Source organism: Pongo pygmaeus, chromosome 2 (genome assembly GCF_028885625.2).
Source record: "Pongo pygmaeus isolate AG05252 chromosome 2, NHGRI_mPonPyg2-v2.0_pri, whole genome shotgun sequence".
Classification (NCBI taxonomy): domain Eukaryota; kingdom Metazoa; phylum Chordata; class Mammalia; order Primates; family Hominidae; genus Pongo; species Pongo pygmaeus.
Window position 1 is genome coordinate 106,050,747 of NC_085930.1, and position 13,539 is coordinate 106,064,285.

Sequence of the window (13,539 nt, forward strand, 5' to 3'; positions counted from 1 at the left end):
GCGGTGGCTCACACCTGCAAACCCAGCACTTTGGGAGCCTGAGGCGGGTGGATCACTTGAGGTCAGGAGTTCAAGATCAGCTTGGCCAACATAGTGAAACCCCGTCTCTACTAAAAATACAAAAAAAAAAAAAAAAAAAAAAGCCAGGCATGGTGGTGCACACTTGTAGTCCCAACTACTTAGGAGGCTGAGTCAGGAGAATCCTTTGAACCCAGGAAGCAGAGGTTCCAGTGAGCTGAAATCGTGTCACTGCACTCTAGCCTGGGTGACAGAGCAAGACTCTGTGTCAAAAAAAAAAAACAAAAAACAAAAAAAACAAGACTACCAGCCTGGGAAACATAGTGAGACCTCATCTCTACAAAAAATTTAAAAATTAGCCACGCATGGTGGTGCTCACCTGTAGTTCCAGCTACTTGAGAGACTGAGGCAGGAGGATCACTTGAGTTTGTGTGGTTGAGGTTGCAGTGAACTGAGCTGTGATTGCACCACTGCACTCCAACCTGAGTAGAAAATGAGACCCTGTCTCAACAAAACAAAACAAGCCCAGCAGCCAAATCGCTTGGTTTAAGAACTAGTGAGTGTTTACCATCATATCCAAAGCAGGGATCGCCTACAGCCTAGGTTGAAATCTGGCTCATCAATTGTTTTTCATACAGGTTGTAAGCTAAGAGTGGTTTTTATAGTTTAAATGGTTGGAGGAGGATATCAAAAGAAGAAGAATGTTTTATGTCTCATGAAAAATTTGTGAAATTAACCTTTTAGAGTTCATAAATAAAGATGTATTTATTAGAACATAGCCACGTCCATTTGTTGTGTATCATCTGTGACTGCCTTCATGCTTACATTGCAGAGTTGAATAGTTGTGACAGAGACCATATGGCTGGCAAAGACTAAAATATTTACTATCTGGCTCTTTACAGAAAAAGTTAGCTAAACATTCTAAAGGGTCAGAAGGCTCAGTGTAAAACTGAATACAGGAGGTATTTTAGTGTTCTTGTTTCAGTGTTCAATACTGCTTTCTGTATTTTAATTGCTAGTTAGCTATCAAATGGTCCCATCTCCACATTTTTCAAGATCAAGCATTCTTATTTCTAGCTGTCTTGGTACTGTGTTCTAACCTATATTCAGTTTCATACAGTTGTCCTTACATAGATAGCAAAGCCCCTGGATTTAAAGAAAAAAACTACATTGATTCTCATATGATTCTCATCTCTCAAATGATCCTTTAGTGTTCATGTCCCTCAGTATTGAACAACAGTATTGAATACTGTAGGGTCTTCTGTCATTAATTAGAAAACAATAGGAAGAGTGGCTCACGCCTGTAATCCCAGCACTTTGGGAGGCTGAGACAGTCATACTGCCTGAGCTCAGGAGTTCAAGACCAGCCTGGGCAACATGGCAAAACCCCATCTCTACTAAAAATACAAAAAAAATTAGCTGGGCGTGGTGCTGGGCACCTGTAATCCCAGCCACTTGGGAGGCTGAGGCACGAAAATTGCTTGAACCCAGGAGGCGGAGGTTGCAGTGAGCTACTGTCAAAAAAAAACAAAAGGAAAGGAAGGGAAAAGGAAAGGGAGAAAACAGTAGGAAGAGATGGAGCTGTCTTTGTTTCCCTTATGAGTCTATCAGGCCAGTGCTTCATAGTGGGCTCTATAAGGAATTATTATTATTATTATTTTTTTTAATGAACCATACATGAGGCTTTTAATGGGAGAAATATTTGTGGACAGGAATTGGGGATTCAAATCAAAATCCCCTTTTAATGGTGATTTCACAGTAATAATACCCTTTCGGGCAAACCTTCCCTGTAAGCCATGGAGCACAATCTGGACTGAGTTGTGGTCCTTTTACTGACTTTTACTTACTGACTTCCTTTTAAAGTCCACTCCATTCCCTGTGGGCTGTGCTTGGCATTGTATATCCTCAGGAAGACATTTGACAATCTGCTGCTCACCCAAACTAACCAGAGTGAGTGCTTTATTTTAGGGGACCTTTGCCATTTCTTTTTACAGCCACCTTCTTGCCAGGGTTCAGAATAATCAAGTCATTCCACAGACCTACCCCCATTAACACCCTTCTTCCAAAAAACCCAGAATACAAAAAGCTAGACATAGAGATTATTACAGATTATTGCTCTGTTGATATTTCAGATCCTTTGGAAGGTTGGATATTTGTATTTAGGAGTTGGATTTAAGTTGATCCCTTTCTTATACCCCTTTCTAGTATACTTACAGTACTTTAAATCTCCCTCCACAGGTCAGATACCAGGCCCAGGTTCCATGATGCCCGGGCAGCACATGCCAGGCCGCATGATTCCCACTGTTGCAGCCAACATCCACCCCTCTGGGAGTGGCCCTACCCCTCCTGGCATGCCGCCAATGCCAGGAAACATCTTAGGACCCCGGGTACCCCTGACAGCACCTAATGGCATGTGTAAGTAATATGGAGGGGGGATGCATTATCTCAGGGTCCGTTCTGGAGGGCCGTAGATAAGGGAAGGAGGCTTTGTTCTCTCCCTGAGATTTGGCAGGTCCATGGATGATGCAGTCTGTGACAGTGGCTTCTCGAAGACCAGTTTTCAGTCTCTGTTTTTCAGCATCCCGATGGGCAGGTGCACAGGTGACAAAATGCTTCTAATCAGGGTTGCGCCTTTATGGCATGCACTGTCAGCATTGGGGCCATAAAGATATTCCTCTCCCACACCTGTTTAAGCCTGTCTTGTTATGACTCTCAACAGACATGTAGAGCTACTGGTGGTGGTTTTCCCTACAGCAGCCTTTTGTGGATACAGGGTTCAAAACTGATGCGTGTAAAGAAAAGAATAGAAGTGAGTTTAGAGCTGGAATAACATATATGTTTCTTATAGCCATTTTTGATATATTAGTAGTGGCTGTGTAGGCTAAGAAAGTAGTATTCAGGGGCTGTGTTGAGAGGAAATATGAAGTTCTAGCAAGCTCAATGAGGAAAACACTGGTGCTGCTAAGTGATACTTGTCTGAGGTTGTGTTTAGAAACCAGGTCATTTCTCCTATAGGCTCTTGCTCGGCTTCAGCCTTGGCCTGAGGGTTGTTTCTGAGACCCTGGCCTGCATTTTACTCCAGAAGGCTTTCCCAGTGAGGATGATGCTGAAATGCAGCCAGTAGTGGGTCAGGTACCCCAGCCACATCTGTAATCTTAGGTTCATGTAGAAGTTGACATGTGGCCAAAAGTTTAGCTACTATTTATAGTTCAGAGAGATAGGAAGCATAAGAATTCTTGCTCTGTAGGAGCTTTAGTTGAGAAAACAAGAAATGAAAACTTGGATAGAACTTAGCAAATGTTACATGAAGGCATATAGAACTTACCAAAGGTTACATGAGACTGTGATGTGCCTTAAGTACACTCTAATACTCTGGGAGGCTTCATGGACAGAGACATGTCTAACTCTTCTCTGGCCCCCAGAGTCTGGGACAAAGTAGGTGCACAGAAGAAAGACACTAATTTATCTAGGTATATAAGATCACAACAATTTTTTTTTAAATTACCTCCCTTAAGCTAGTGGTCAGAGGTTGTGTAGCCCAGTACTTACCTCATTTTCTTGGCAAGAAAATGTTTGCCAAGCCACCCTGTGGACCATACATAAATGAACTCACCTTTCAAGAGAGCTGACCAGTTTTCCATCCGTATTGCAGAGGTAGTATCACTGGTCTTTACCACTGGTCTTTACCAATTTACCACTGTCATGTCCTGCTGGTCACCCATGTTTTGTACTTCAAGATTCCTTCCCAAAGGGACCTCAGTAGAGCTCCTTGAGAATGTGGAGGGTTTCAGGTGGAACCTTCCCACCTGCTGCCTGGTTCCTGCCATAAGTCAGTGCTCTGGGAATTCTGAACCATGTGAATTGGTTCTAGGATACTAGGTAGGCCACACTGGATGAGTTGCTTCTCCACTTCAGCCCTTCATTTCCTCCACTGAAAGATGACACAAGGGATTAGATCAGTGAGCTTCAGAATGCTTTCAAGAGTCTTAAGGGTTTGGTAGAAACCTCTTGGACATAGAGTTGGGTGAACTGTGATTGGTGAGCAGTGCTGCACTTTGTTTCCATATGTTTTCAATTCTGGCAAGATCTAGGGGTTTTTAAAACCCGGATTAAATGATCTCTCGGGTTCTTTTGTACACTAAAGCAGGTAAAGTTGAAATAGGAAAGAGTCCCAGACACTCATACTAATTGTTCCCTTCAGGACATGACCTAGTTTGGGCCAAAAATCGAAGGACTGCAGTTCAGGAGCTGTGGAGGCCTCCCTGGACTATCCAGTTTGTCAGCAACTGCCTCAAGTGAAGCTCTCTGGCCCTGGTGGAGACATTTATATAGCAAGAATTTATTGATAATCTATTTTGTGCCCAGCTAGGCTAGGGACTCTGGGGGGAAAGAAAAACAAGACATAGAACTGTCCCAGGAAGGAGCTTATTATTTAACTGAAGAAATAAAATTAGAACCATTGAAATACAATGCAATCAAAATTAACTTCTGAAAGGGTCTAGAGCGATTCTTGGAAGGAGTTGGCTTGGAAGGAGGGTGGGGGAAATTCAGACACCTCCTACTCCCCAGCCACTAGGGTTAGGCTAAGCAACTTGAGCAGTGCCCCAGAGGTTCAGAAGGAATTGAACTGCATAGACCACAGTGGAATCAATGCCTCACAGGGTGCATTGGTTGCCTGCCACTAAGGAAATGACTTCTGTGTCTTTTTTTCACTGAATAGGCTCTTTCCTAAGTCTCTTGTATTTCCAGCAATAACGAGTTACTCTTGGATATGTTTGCAGATCCCCCTCCACCACAGCAGCAGCCGCCGCCACCACCACCTGCAGATGGTGTCCCTCCACCTCCTGCTCCTGGCCCGCCAGCCTCAGCTGCTCCTTAGCCTGGAAGATGCAGGGAACATCCACGCCCACCACCATGAGCTGGAGTGGGGATGACAAGACTTGTGTTCCTCAACTTTCTTGGGTTTCTTTCAGGATTTTTCTTCTCACAGCTCCAAGCACGTGTCTAGTGCCTCCCCACAACTCTTACCACCCCTCTCTCTGACACTTTTTGTGTTGGGCCCTCAGCCAACACTCAAGGGGAAACCTGTGGTGACAGTGTGCCCTGGTCATCCTTAAAATAACCTGCATCTCCCCTGTCCTGGTGTGGGAGTAAGCTGACAGTTTCTCTGCAGGTCCTGTCAACTTTAGCATGCTATGTCTTTACCATTTTTGCTCTCTTGCAGTTTTTTGCTTTGTCTTATGCTTCTATGGATAATGCTATATAATCATTATCTTTTTATCTTTCTGTTATTATTTTAAAGGAGAGCATTCTAAGTTAATAGGAACCAAAAAATAATGATGGGCAGAAGCGGGGGAATAGCCACAGGGGACAAACCTTAAGGTATTATAAGTGACCTTATTTCTGCTTTTCTGAGCTAAGAATGGTGCTGATGGTAAAGTTTGAGACTTTTGCCATACACAAATGCGTGAAAATTAAAAGAGATGTGGAAGGAGAACCTCAGTGATTTTATTCCCTAGTGAGGCCTCTGAGGGCCTTCACACTGCCTGGCAGAACATACCACTGAACTAGTATGTGCTAGAGGAGAGCACAAACATCCGCTCCTTCCCTAGGCCTGCTGGCTCTGGTTTTCTATGCAGATGATTCATTGGATTGGGGGTGAGTGTTTTGTTTTTCTGGGGGCAGTGTGAGCTTTGAGGGTTGGAATATTGGGAGGCATTCCTTAGTTTCCTCAACTAGCCTGGAAAGTTAGGAGTCTAGGGTAATTACCCCCCAATGAGTCTAGCCTACTATTCACTGCTTTGTGTGCATTTTTTTTTTCTCCCTCTTTAAAAAACCCTTTAAAAGAAGAAAAAAAAAGTAGATAGTGCTAAATATTTTAGCTCATGAAACTTGGTTAGGATGGCTGGGGGTACAAGTCCCCAAACTACCTCTTGTTACAGTAGCCAGGGAGTAGAATTTCGTCAACCGGTACTTTTAAGGTTAGGATGGGATGGGAAAAGTGAAGCAGGATATTAGCTCCTTATACCTTCTGCCTTCCATTTCTGAGATCTCACATTCCATCTATCACAGGGTTTTCAAAGAGATGCTGAGGGTGACAAGGAACTCCCTTGGCAGTCAGAGCATCATGTTTTGAGGTTTGGGGTGCTCAGGCTGGGAGGGTAGAATGCCATCCCAGAGGACAAGCCACAAAAATGCCTTAATTTGAGCTTGTATTTACCCCTGCTGATAAGTGACTTGAGAGTTCCCGGTTTTTTCCTCTTGTCCTTCCCTCCCTTCTGTCCTTCCATGTGTGGGGAAAGGGTGTTTTTGGTAGAGCTTGGTTTCCAAAGCGCCTGGCTTTCTCACTTCACATTCTCAAGTGGCAGTTTCATTATTTAGAATGCAAGGTGGACATCTTTTGGATATCTTTTTCTATATATTTTCTAAAGCTTTACATATGAGAGGTTATAGGGAGGTGTTTATAAAACACTTTAGAACTTTTTTCCTTAATATCAGAAAGCAAAAAAAATAAAACCACAATTGAGATTTGCCTTTCAAACCCTCAGGTTTGCCTCTAACCAGGTGTCCCTGGTCACCATCAGAGTACTGGAATGCTGGAACCGAGGAGACCTTGGTCCTTTTGTGTTTGTTCTGGACTCTTGGGAGTGGAAATGGGAATGAGTTTATTCCTACTGGAGCTTAGTTCCAATGCATTTGGCTCCAGAAAGACCCCAGTGCCTTTTGACAATGGCCAGGGTTTTCCCTACTTCCTGCCAGTCTTTCCCAAAGGAAACTCATTCCAAATACTTCTTTTTTCCCCTGGAGTCCTAGAAGGAAAATGGAATTCTGGTTCATACTGTGGTCCCTTGTAACCTCAGGTCTTTAATGTGATCACTTTCAAATTTAAAAGATCCAGGTGGAAATATTTTTACTATAGTAATAATTCTACAAAATACCTGAATTCTTAACACTGTTATATTTCAGTATAAGTGGTGGCTTTTTCTTTTCATGTCTTTGATCTGGTTTTATTCCTGTAATTCAGCCACCTGATTTTGTGAGGGGGGGAATAATACGTGGTTTTTGTACAAACATGTTTGTCAGTGTGTTGTTATTTTGGAAAAAATGAGGGGAGGGAGTTTGGCGAGATTGGAGAAAATGAATGAAGAAGGCCTAATCTCCCTCTTTTTCAGTGAATAAATGGAACACCATTTCTGGATTCTAGTACCATTCTCTGCATTCATACACCAGTTTCTTCATATATCCTATGAAGAACCTAAACATTTGGCCCCGCCTGGTCTTGGTTTGGTCAGCAGTTAAAATTCTATGACTCGGGCTTCCTTCCCGACTGCCCACCTTCATGATGTGTAAGGAACATACATTTTGAGGGTACCTCACCCACTGTTCATTTGCATGGTCAAAGTGAAAATGAGTGGAAGTTCTCCAAAAATGATGGCCAACATCCTGGCACCTCCAGGTGTGAGAAATAGCTTTGCTTAGTGAATGGGATAATGTTTGTCAGGATGCAGTTTAGACAGTCCCAAGTTGGAGGCAAGCCTTGAGGGCAGAAGATTCTGTGAACCTTGGGGGACAGCTTTTGGGTACTCACAGATATAAACCCTGTGCAGAAAAAAAGAAGTGATTGTTTTCAGGATGCTTGTAAATCCAGTGAAGCAAAAGAAGAGGATTCTGTGTCTGCCATGAGATGAACGCCCTGCTCTTCATGAAAGTGTGCCTCTAATAAAGAGAACCAAAGCCAGCTGGGTCTCACCAGATTCCTATACTTCCTCAAGGGTGATGGGGGAGGTTAATCCTTTATCCAAACTAAAGACTGGTTTATAAACTTGTGTGTGAATTATTTTTAGAATATTGGGGGACATGCAAGATCAACCAGTCTTACATAGGTTCCCTGGGTCCTTACCATGAAGTAATTCCCCCACATTCAATTAAGAACAGTTCAGGCTGGGTGCAGTGGCTCACGCCTGTAATCCCAGCACTTGCATTTTGGGAGGCCGAGGTGGGCCAATCACCTGAGGTCAGGAGTTTAAGACCAGCCTGGCCAACATGGTGAAACCCTGTCTCTAGTAAATCAAAAAATTAGCCAGGCATGGTGGCGTGCACCTGTAATCCCAGCTGCTCAGGAGGCGGAAGTTGCAGTGAGCTGAGATCACACCACTGCACTCCAGCCTGGGTGATAGCGAGACTCCATCTCAAAAAATTAAGTTTATTTTTTTAGAGGTGGGGTTTTGCTCTGTCACCCAGGCTAGAGTACAGTGGCACCATCATAACTCACTGCAGCCTCAACCTCCTGGACTCTAGTGATCCTCCCACCTTAGCTTCCCAAAGTGCTGGGATCACAGGTGAGAGCCACCACGCCCAGCCATATTTTGCATTTTTAACAAATTCCCAGGGGATGCTGATGAAGCTGGTCAAGGAACCACCCTTGGAGAACCAGTGGTTAAGAAGGTTGTATGATAGAGCAAGATCCCTACAGTTCCTTACAGTTTATTGTATGAGACCTTTCACACAGTAAACATTTGAGGGGCTACTATGTGCCAGACATTGATCCATTAATACAGGTAAATTGCAGTTGTGAATACAGTAGGCAGGGCCCATGCCATCCAGGCCACTTATTCTAATGGGGTGGGGTACAAGACCATAAATGGTTAATAATATTTTACATACTTCCAAGTGTTCATGAAGAAAATGAAACAATGCAATCAAGAGTTTCCTGGGGACAACTTCTGGGGGACAACGTGGATAGTCTGTGAATTGGGTGGTCTCCCATGATTTCTGTCCTGCTGGATATGGTAGCCTGAGGGGTTGACCTTCATTCCAGAAAAACATCCATCTGAATACCCAGAGCACGCTTTTGTCTATATAATGCCAGTTGGTCAGAGTACTCTGCAAACTGCTCTGCCTGTGACTGTTTATTACAAAACCCCTGCTTTCTACAGTTCCAAGAGCATGGTTCTTTTGCTCCCGTTAAAGGGGGATGTCTTCCTGGAAACAGTGTGAAAGCACCCTCAATCCCCTGTTGATGGATTATCTCCATTTAAGGAGGTCGTCTCAGAATGGGATGCAAAGGTATATCCCTGAAGGAAGTGCTACCTGCCTTCAGGCCCAAACCTTCGTTGGATCTCCTTGTGAACAGCTCCTCCCCCCCAGCTTCGTTTCCCTGTGGCTTGTTTTTAGGCATGCCAGCACTCTGGCCATTAGGAAACACATGTGATCCTGAAGTCCTTGGAACAAAGTTGAGGCAAGACTATCATACACAAAAGGTGATTAAAGGGATAGAGAAGGTGCTATGAATCAACCTAAACAGAGGTTCCAAAACCAGCTGCAGCTAGCTAGCTAGCTCTGGGACCACCAATTCCTGTTCCAGCCCCATTGCAATTCTTATGGAACCCCTGCCTGCCACGCAGAATTGTAGTCATTTTTACTACCACTGCCCCCAAAGGCCTTTCCATGCACTTTTAACCTATAGAGGGCAGCCAGTTGACTAATTCTGACAGCAACTTTACCCCTTCAGGGGAGATACTCCCACCGCCCCTCTGGAAAATGGCCATGCCTTAATACAGTGTGACAGCCACCTTCAGACAAGTGACAAGGAAAATGCCTCCTGCTCTGATTCTGTGGTAATCTACCATCTAAGGTGCCCTCTTGGGGCAGTTGGTCCAGAAGAATGTAAGGAAGTGGCAGCAGTCTTGGATGGTGATAGCCACTCAGTTTCATTCTGATCGTCCCTAGCAGATTTCTGTAGCAATTTCAGAACTGAGTAGGTGATAGAAGGTGGGTCCAACCAAATCGGCCCAGGCTGATGTGTCTGGTTTGGTTCAGACATGGATGAGTTTCCTGTGGCATCCCTGTTTACAGTCAGCTTATTCCACAGTAGCTGCAGGATGCCCGAGAAGTGCTTAGGTCACCTGCTGAGGCAGCAGGTCTCTTCTGCAGACAAACTTAGGTGCTTGGCCGGGTGCGGTGGGCTCACACCTGTAATCCCAGCACTTTGGGAGGCCCAGCCGGGCAGATCACCTGAGGTCGGGAGTTCAAGACCAGCCCGGTCAACATGGCAAAACCCTATCTCCACTAAAAATACAAAATTAGCCGGTGTGGTGGTGCATGCCTGTAATCCCAGCTACTCGGGAGCTTGAGGCAGGAAAATCGCTTGAACCCGGGAGGTGGAGTTTGCAGTGAGCCAAGATCATGCCATTACACTCCAGCCTGGGCAACAAGAGCGAAACTGTCTCCAAAAAAAAAAAGTTGCTCCACATGGTGAGGCCCTGTGTTTGCTTGTGCTATGTGGCTTTCTCCCAGCTGGTTTGGCTTTGGGGTAATGAAATTCAAGAGACCTTTCCAATCTGTTTGCAGACCCATTGCCTGAACAAGATTACCACCTTCAGTTTGTGATGTCCTTAGATGACAGCACTTGCTCAACTGAGAATCCAGAGTTTTCTGCAGTCCAGAGGTGGTGGTCAGCACAAAGAACTCAGACCCCCTATCTCTTAGCCCTTCCCTTTCTGGGGATGGTGTAAAGAGGCACATCACGTAAAATGGTCACAGAGCAGATTGCCATGCAGCCTAGAACCAGGAGTCTGGTCTTGTTGCTGTGTTCCCTGGTAAGAGATCATGGCATTATTCTTAAATGGCTAAGTGAAGGTGGGAGAGTTGGGGAGGGGAGGAGGGAGGTCACCTGTTCTGCCAATTGATAGTCTACCTCTGTGTCCTGATTCCTCTTCTCAAGCAGGAATGAAAAGCCTCCATATTAAGACGAAAGGGTTTGGAATCAGGTCTTAGTTCAAATCCTGTCCTTACCACTTCATTAGCATACTCTTGGACAAAATTGCTAATTCTCTCAGTTTGCAGATGTGTAAAATAGAACTGACAAGATATTTGTAGTGTGATTGTGAAGAATAAGGCAAATTAGCACAAGGAAAACTAAAAACTCATTAATATGTTTGTATCAGCCTGTTTGTGTTGCTATAAAAGAATAAAGAATACCTGAGATTGGGTAATTTATAAGGAAAAGTGTGTTTGGCTAACGGTTCTGCAGGCTGTACACAACATAGAGCCAGCATCTGCTTCCAGTCAGGGCCTCAGGGAGCTTACAATCTTGGCGGAAGACAAACGGGAGCCAGCATCACATGGTGAGAGCAGGAGTGAGAGAGAGAGGAGGTACTAGGTTCATGTAAACAACCAGATCTCACATGAACCCATGAAGCAAGAACTCATTACCTCGAGCACCAAGCCATTCATGAGGAGTCCACCCCCATGACCCAAACACCTCCCACTAGGCCCACGTCCAACACTGGATGTCACATTTCAGCATGAGATTTGGAGGGAATAAAACATCCAAACCATATCAATGTTAGTGGTTAATACTGAGGACTTAAAGCCAGTAACTTCCAGTCCACACAGCTATGCCCCCAGCCATGGCAATTGGAGCACTCCCTGGACTGCAGCCCCCTGGTCAAGCCAGGGGCTTTTCATGCAGTTGGAGGCTGGCTGCGTTCATGGCAATGGACCTTGAGCCTACCTGAGCTCTGGAGGCAGGCTGCCAACCCACTAAGAACCTCAGAGAAATGAAGAAACTGTTGCCACATAAAACATCCCTGATGCCCAGATGCAAGAGACATAAATATGGGGACATGGATATAAGGACGTCAGTTTCCCTTTCTTTCACTCTGGTTCCTACATCTTCTATCTCCTCTACCCTACCACAGTCCTGTGCTCAGAAAAAATACTCATTTGACACTCTGGTTACCAAGCACTTTCACATATGAGAGACAGGTTGCTAACTCAAAGTCACTGCAGCTGAATCCTGCCCTTCCCATCACATTCCACTGACTGAGTTTTCCCATTCATCTTGAGGAGGTGTTACCCAACCAAGTGTGCTATGCTCAGTTCTCAAACTGCTAGTGAGATCCACTAGGGAAGATCAGAATGAAACTGAGTGGCAACAATTGATTTAAAATCCCAAGTTGGGCCGGGCACGGTGGCTCATGCCTGCAATCCCAGCACTTTGGGAGGCCAAGGCGGGCGGATCACCTGAGGCCTGGAGTTCGAGACCAGCCTGAGCCAACATGGAGAAACCCCGTCTCTACAAAAAATACCAAATTAGCCGGGCGTGGCATGCCTGTAATCCCAACTACTCGGGAGGCTGAGGCAGAGAATCACTTGAATCCAGGAGACAGAGGTTGCAGTGAGTCAATATCACACCATTACACTCCAGTCTGGGCGACAGAGCGAGACTCCGTCTCAAAAAAAAAAAAAAAAATTCCAAATTGAAGGAAGTGTTAGCAGACTTCATCTCCAGGAAAGTGAAGAAGATACCTAAATAATTAACAAAATATATTTAAAATGAGTGGGAGAACTTCCTCCATCAAACCCTGTTGAAAACGTGTGAGTGGTTGTCATGCCCCAGACATCAAGGAACCCATCCATGAGGCCTTCCCACACAGACTGGCCTCAGGAAGGGAAGGAGGAGGTAGGCCGCTCTGACAGCCACAACCCGAGTTGAGGAAACAAGCAAAGGAACACAGTCTACATACAGTAAAAGGTGACAGGAGTTAAACTGCACACAAGGGAAGCAGAGATGGGTTGGAGGCAGTTAAGGGTGTGTTGCTGCCTCTGTGGCTGAGGTGAGTGCAAAGCCCTATATGGTCCCCTGTTTAGAGAAGGCTATTGTTTCAAACATATTTTACTTGGTCCCCGGAGGCAGCATGAAACTATGAAAGAAAGAGCCTTACCCCTTTTTTCAAGGCGCTCCAGACCACGGTTCTGGGATGGGTGTGGGTGGTTGCCATTCGTTCATTTATGCCTGTCTGATATGGAGCCTCCCTCTGTTACCAGCCCTGTGCACTCAAGTGCCTTGCAGTCCAGTGAGGAATAACTGTAGATAAGATGAGATGATGGGCATAAGTGTAACTGCTGAGGAGGCTTCATAGAGGGAAAGGTGATAAGAACTGAGCTTTTCTGGCATGAGGAGTTTACCAGGCAGGAGAGGTGGAGATGCTAGGCTAGGCAAATAGGCTGCAGCCATAGTTCTGCTGAGAAACAGGTTTTGAACCAAGGCAACTCCATCTGGAGATATGTATAAGAAAGATTAGGAGATGGAATCTCCATCTTGGTCACTTATTTGGTCCTCTAAGACAGAAATGGGACCGTCTCTTAAATACTGGAGTTGTCCTATCTCCTTGGGCTGATACTCTTAACTGTCATTTGGGTGAGTAACACATTAAGGGGTAGACGGTCGGTTTGGGGGAATAAACTAAGTAACTAGGTTGCGGTTCCTCCTCGCGACTAACCAGACCTCCTGGTGCATGGTCTTGGGTTGCCCTGTGAGCCCTGAAGCTGTGAATGGGCCCAACCGATCACTCTAAAGCCAGGCGTCCATGTGTGCCCGGCTGGGAATCTAGACCCCCCTGGTCTACCCAGGAACCTGAGTTTTGGTGGTCTGAGACACCTGGGGGACGACGTATCCCGGAAAAGGGACCAGGATTAAAGGCCGCTCCCCAGGCTGCCCGGAGGAGACTAGAAGGA

The 13,539-nt window shown here is 45.3% G+C and overlaps 1 protein-coding gene across 2 annotated transcripts in view; it reads left to right on the plus strand.

The window, feature by feature from the left end:
* The window catches only part of SMARCC1 (SWI/SNF related, matrix associated, actin dependent regulator of chromatin subfamily c member 1), a 196,702-nt gene extending 189,486 nt beyond the window's left edge, over positions 1-7,216 (plus strand). For both annotated transcript variants that reach the window (XM_054481871.2, XM_054481874.2), the window contains 2 exons: positions 2,257-2,433; positions 4,800-7,216. In XM_054481871.2, the coding sequence (XP_054337846.1) occupies positions 2,257-2,433; positions 4,800-4,897 (275 nt within the window). In that variant the 3' untranslated portion in view covers positions 4,898-7,216. The remainder of the gene's footprint in view (positions 1-2,256; positions 2,434-4,799) is intronic.
* Positions 7,217-13,539: the final 6,323 nt, after the last annotated feature.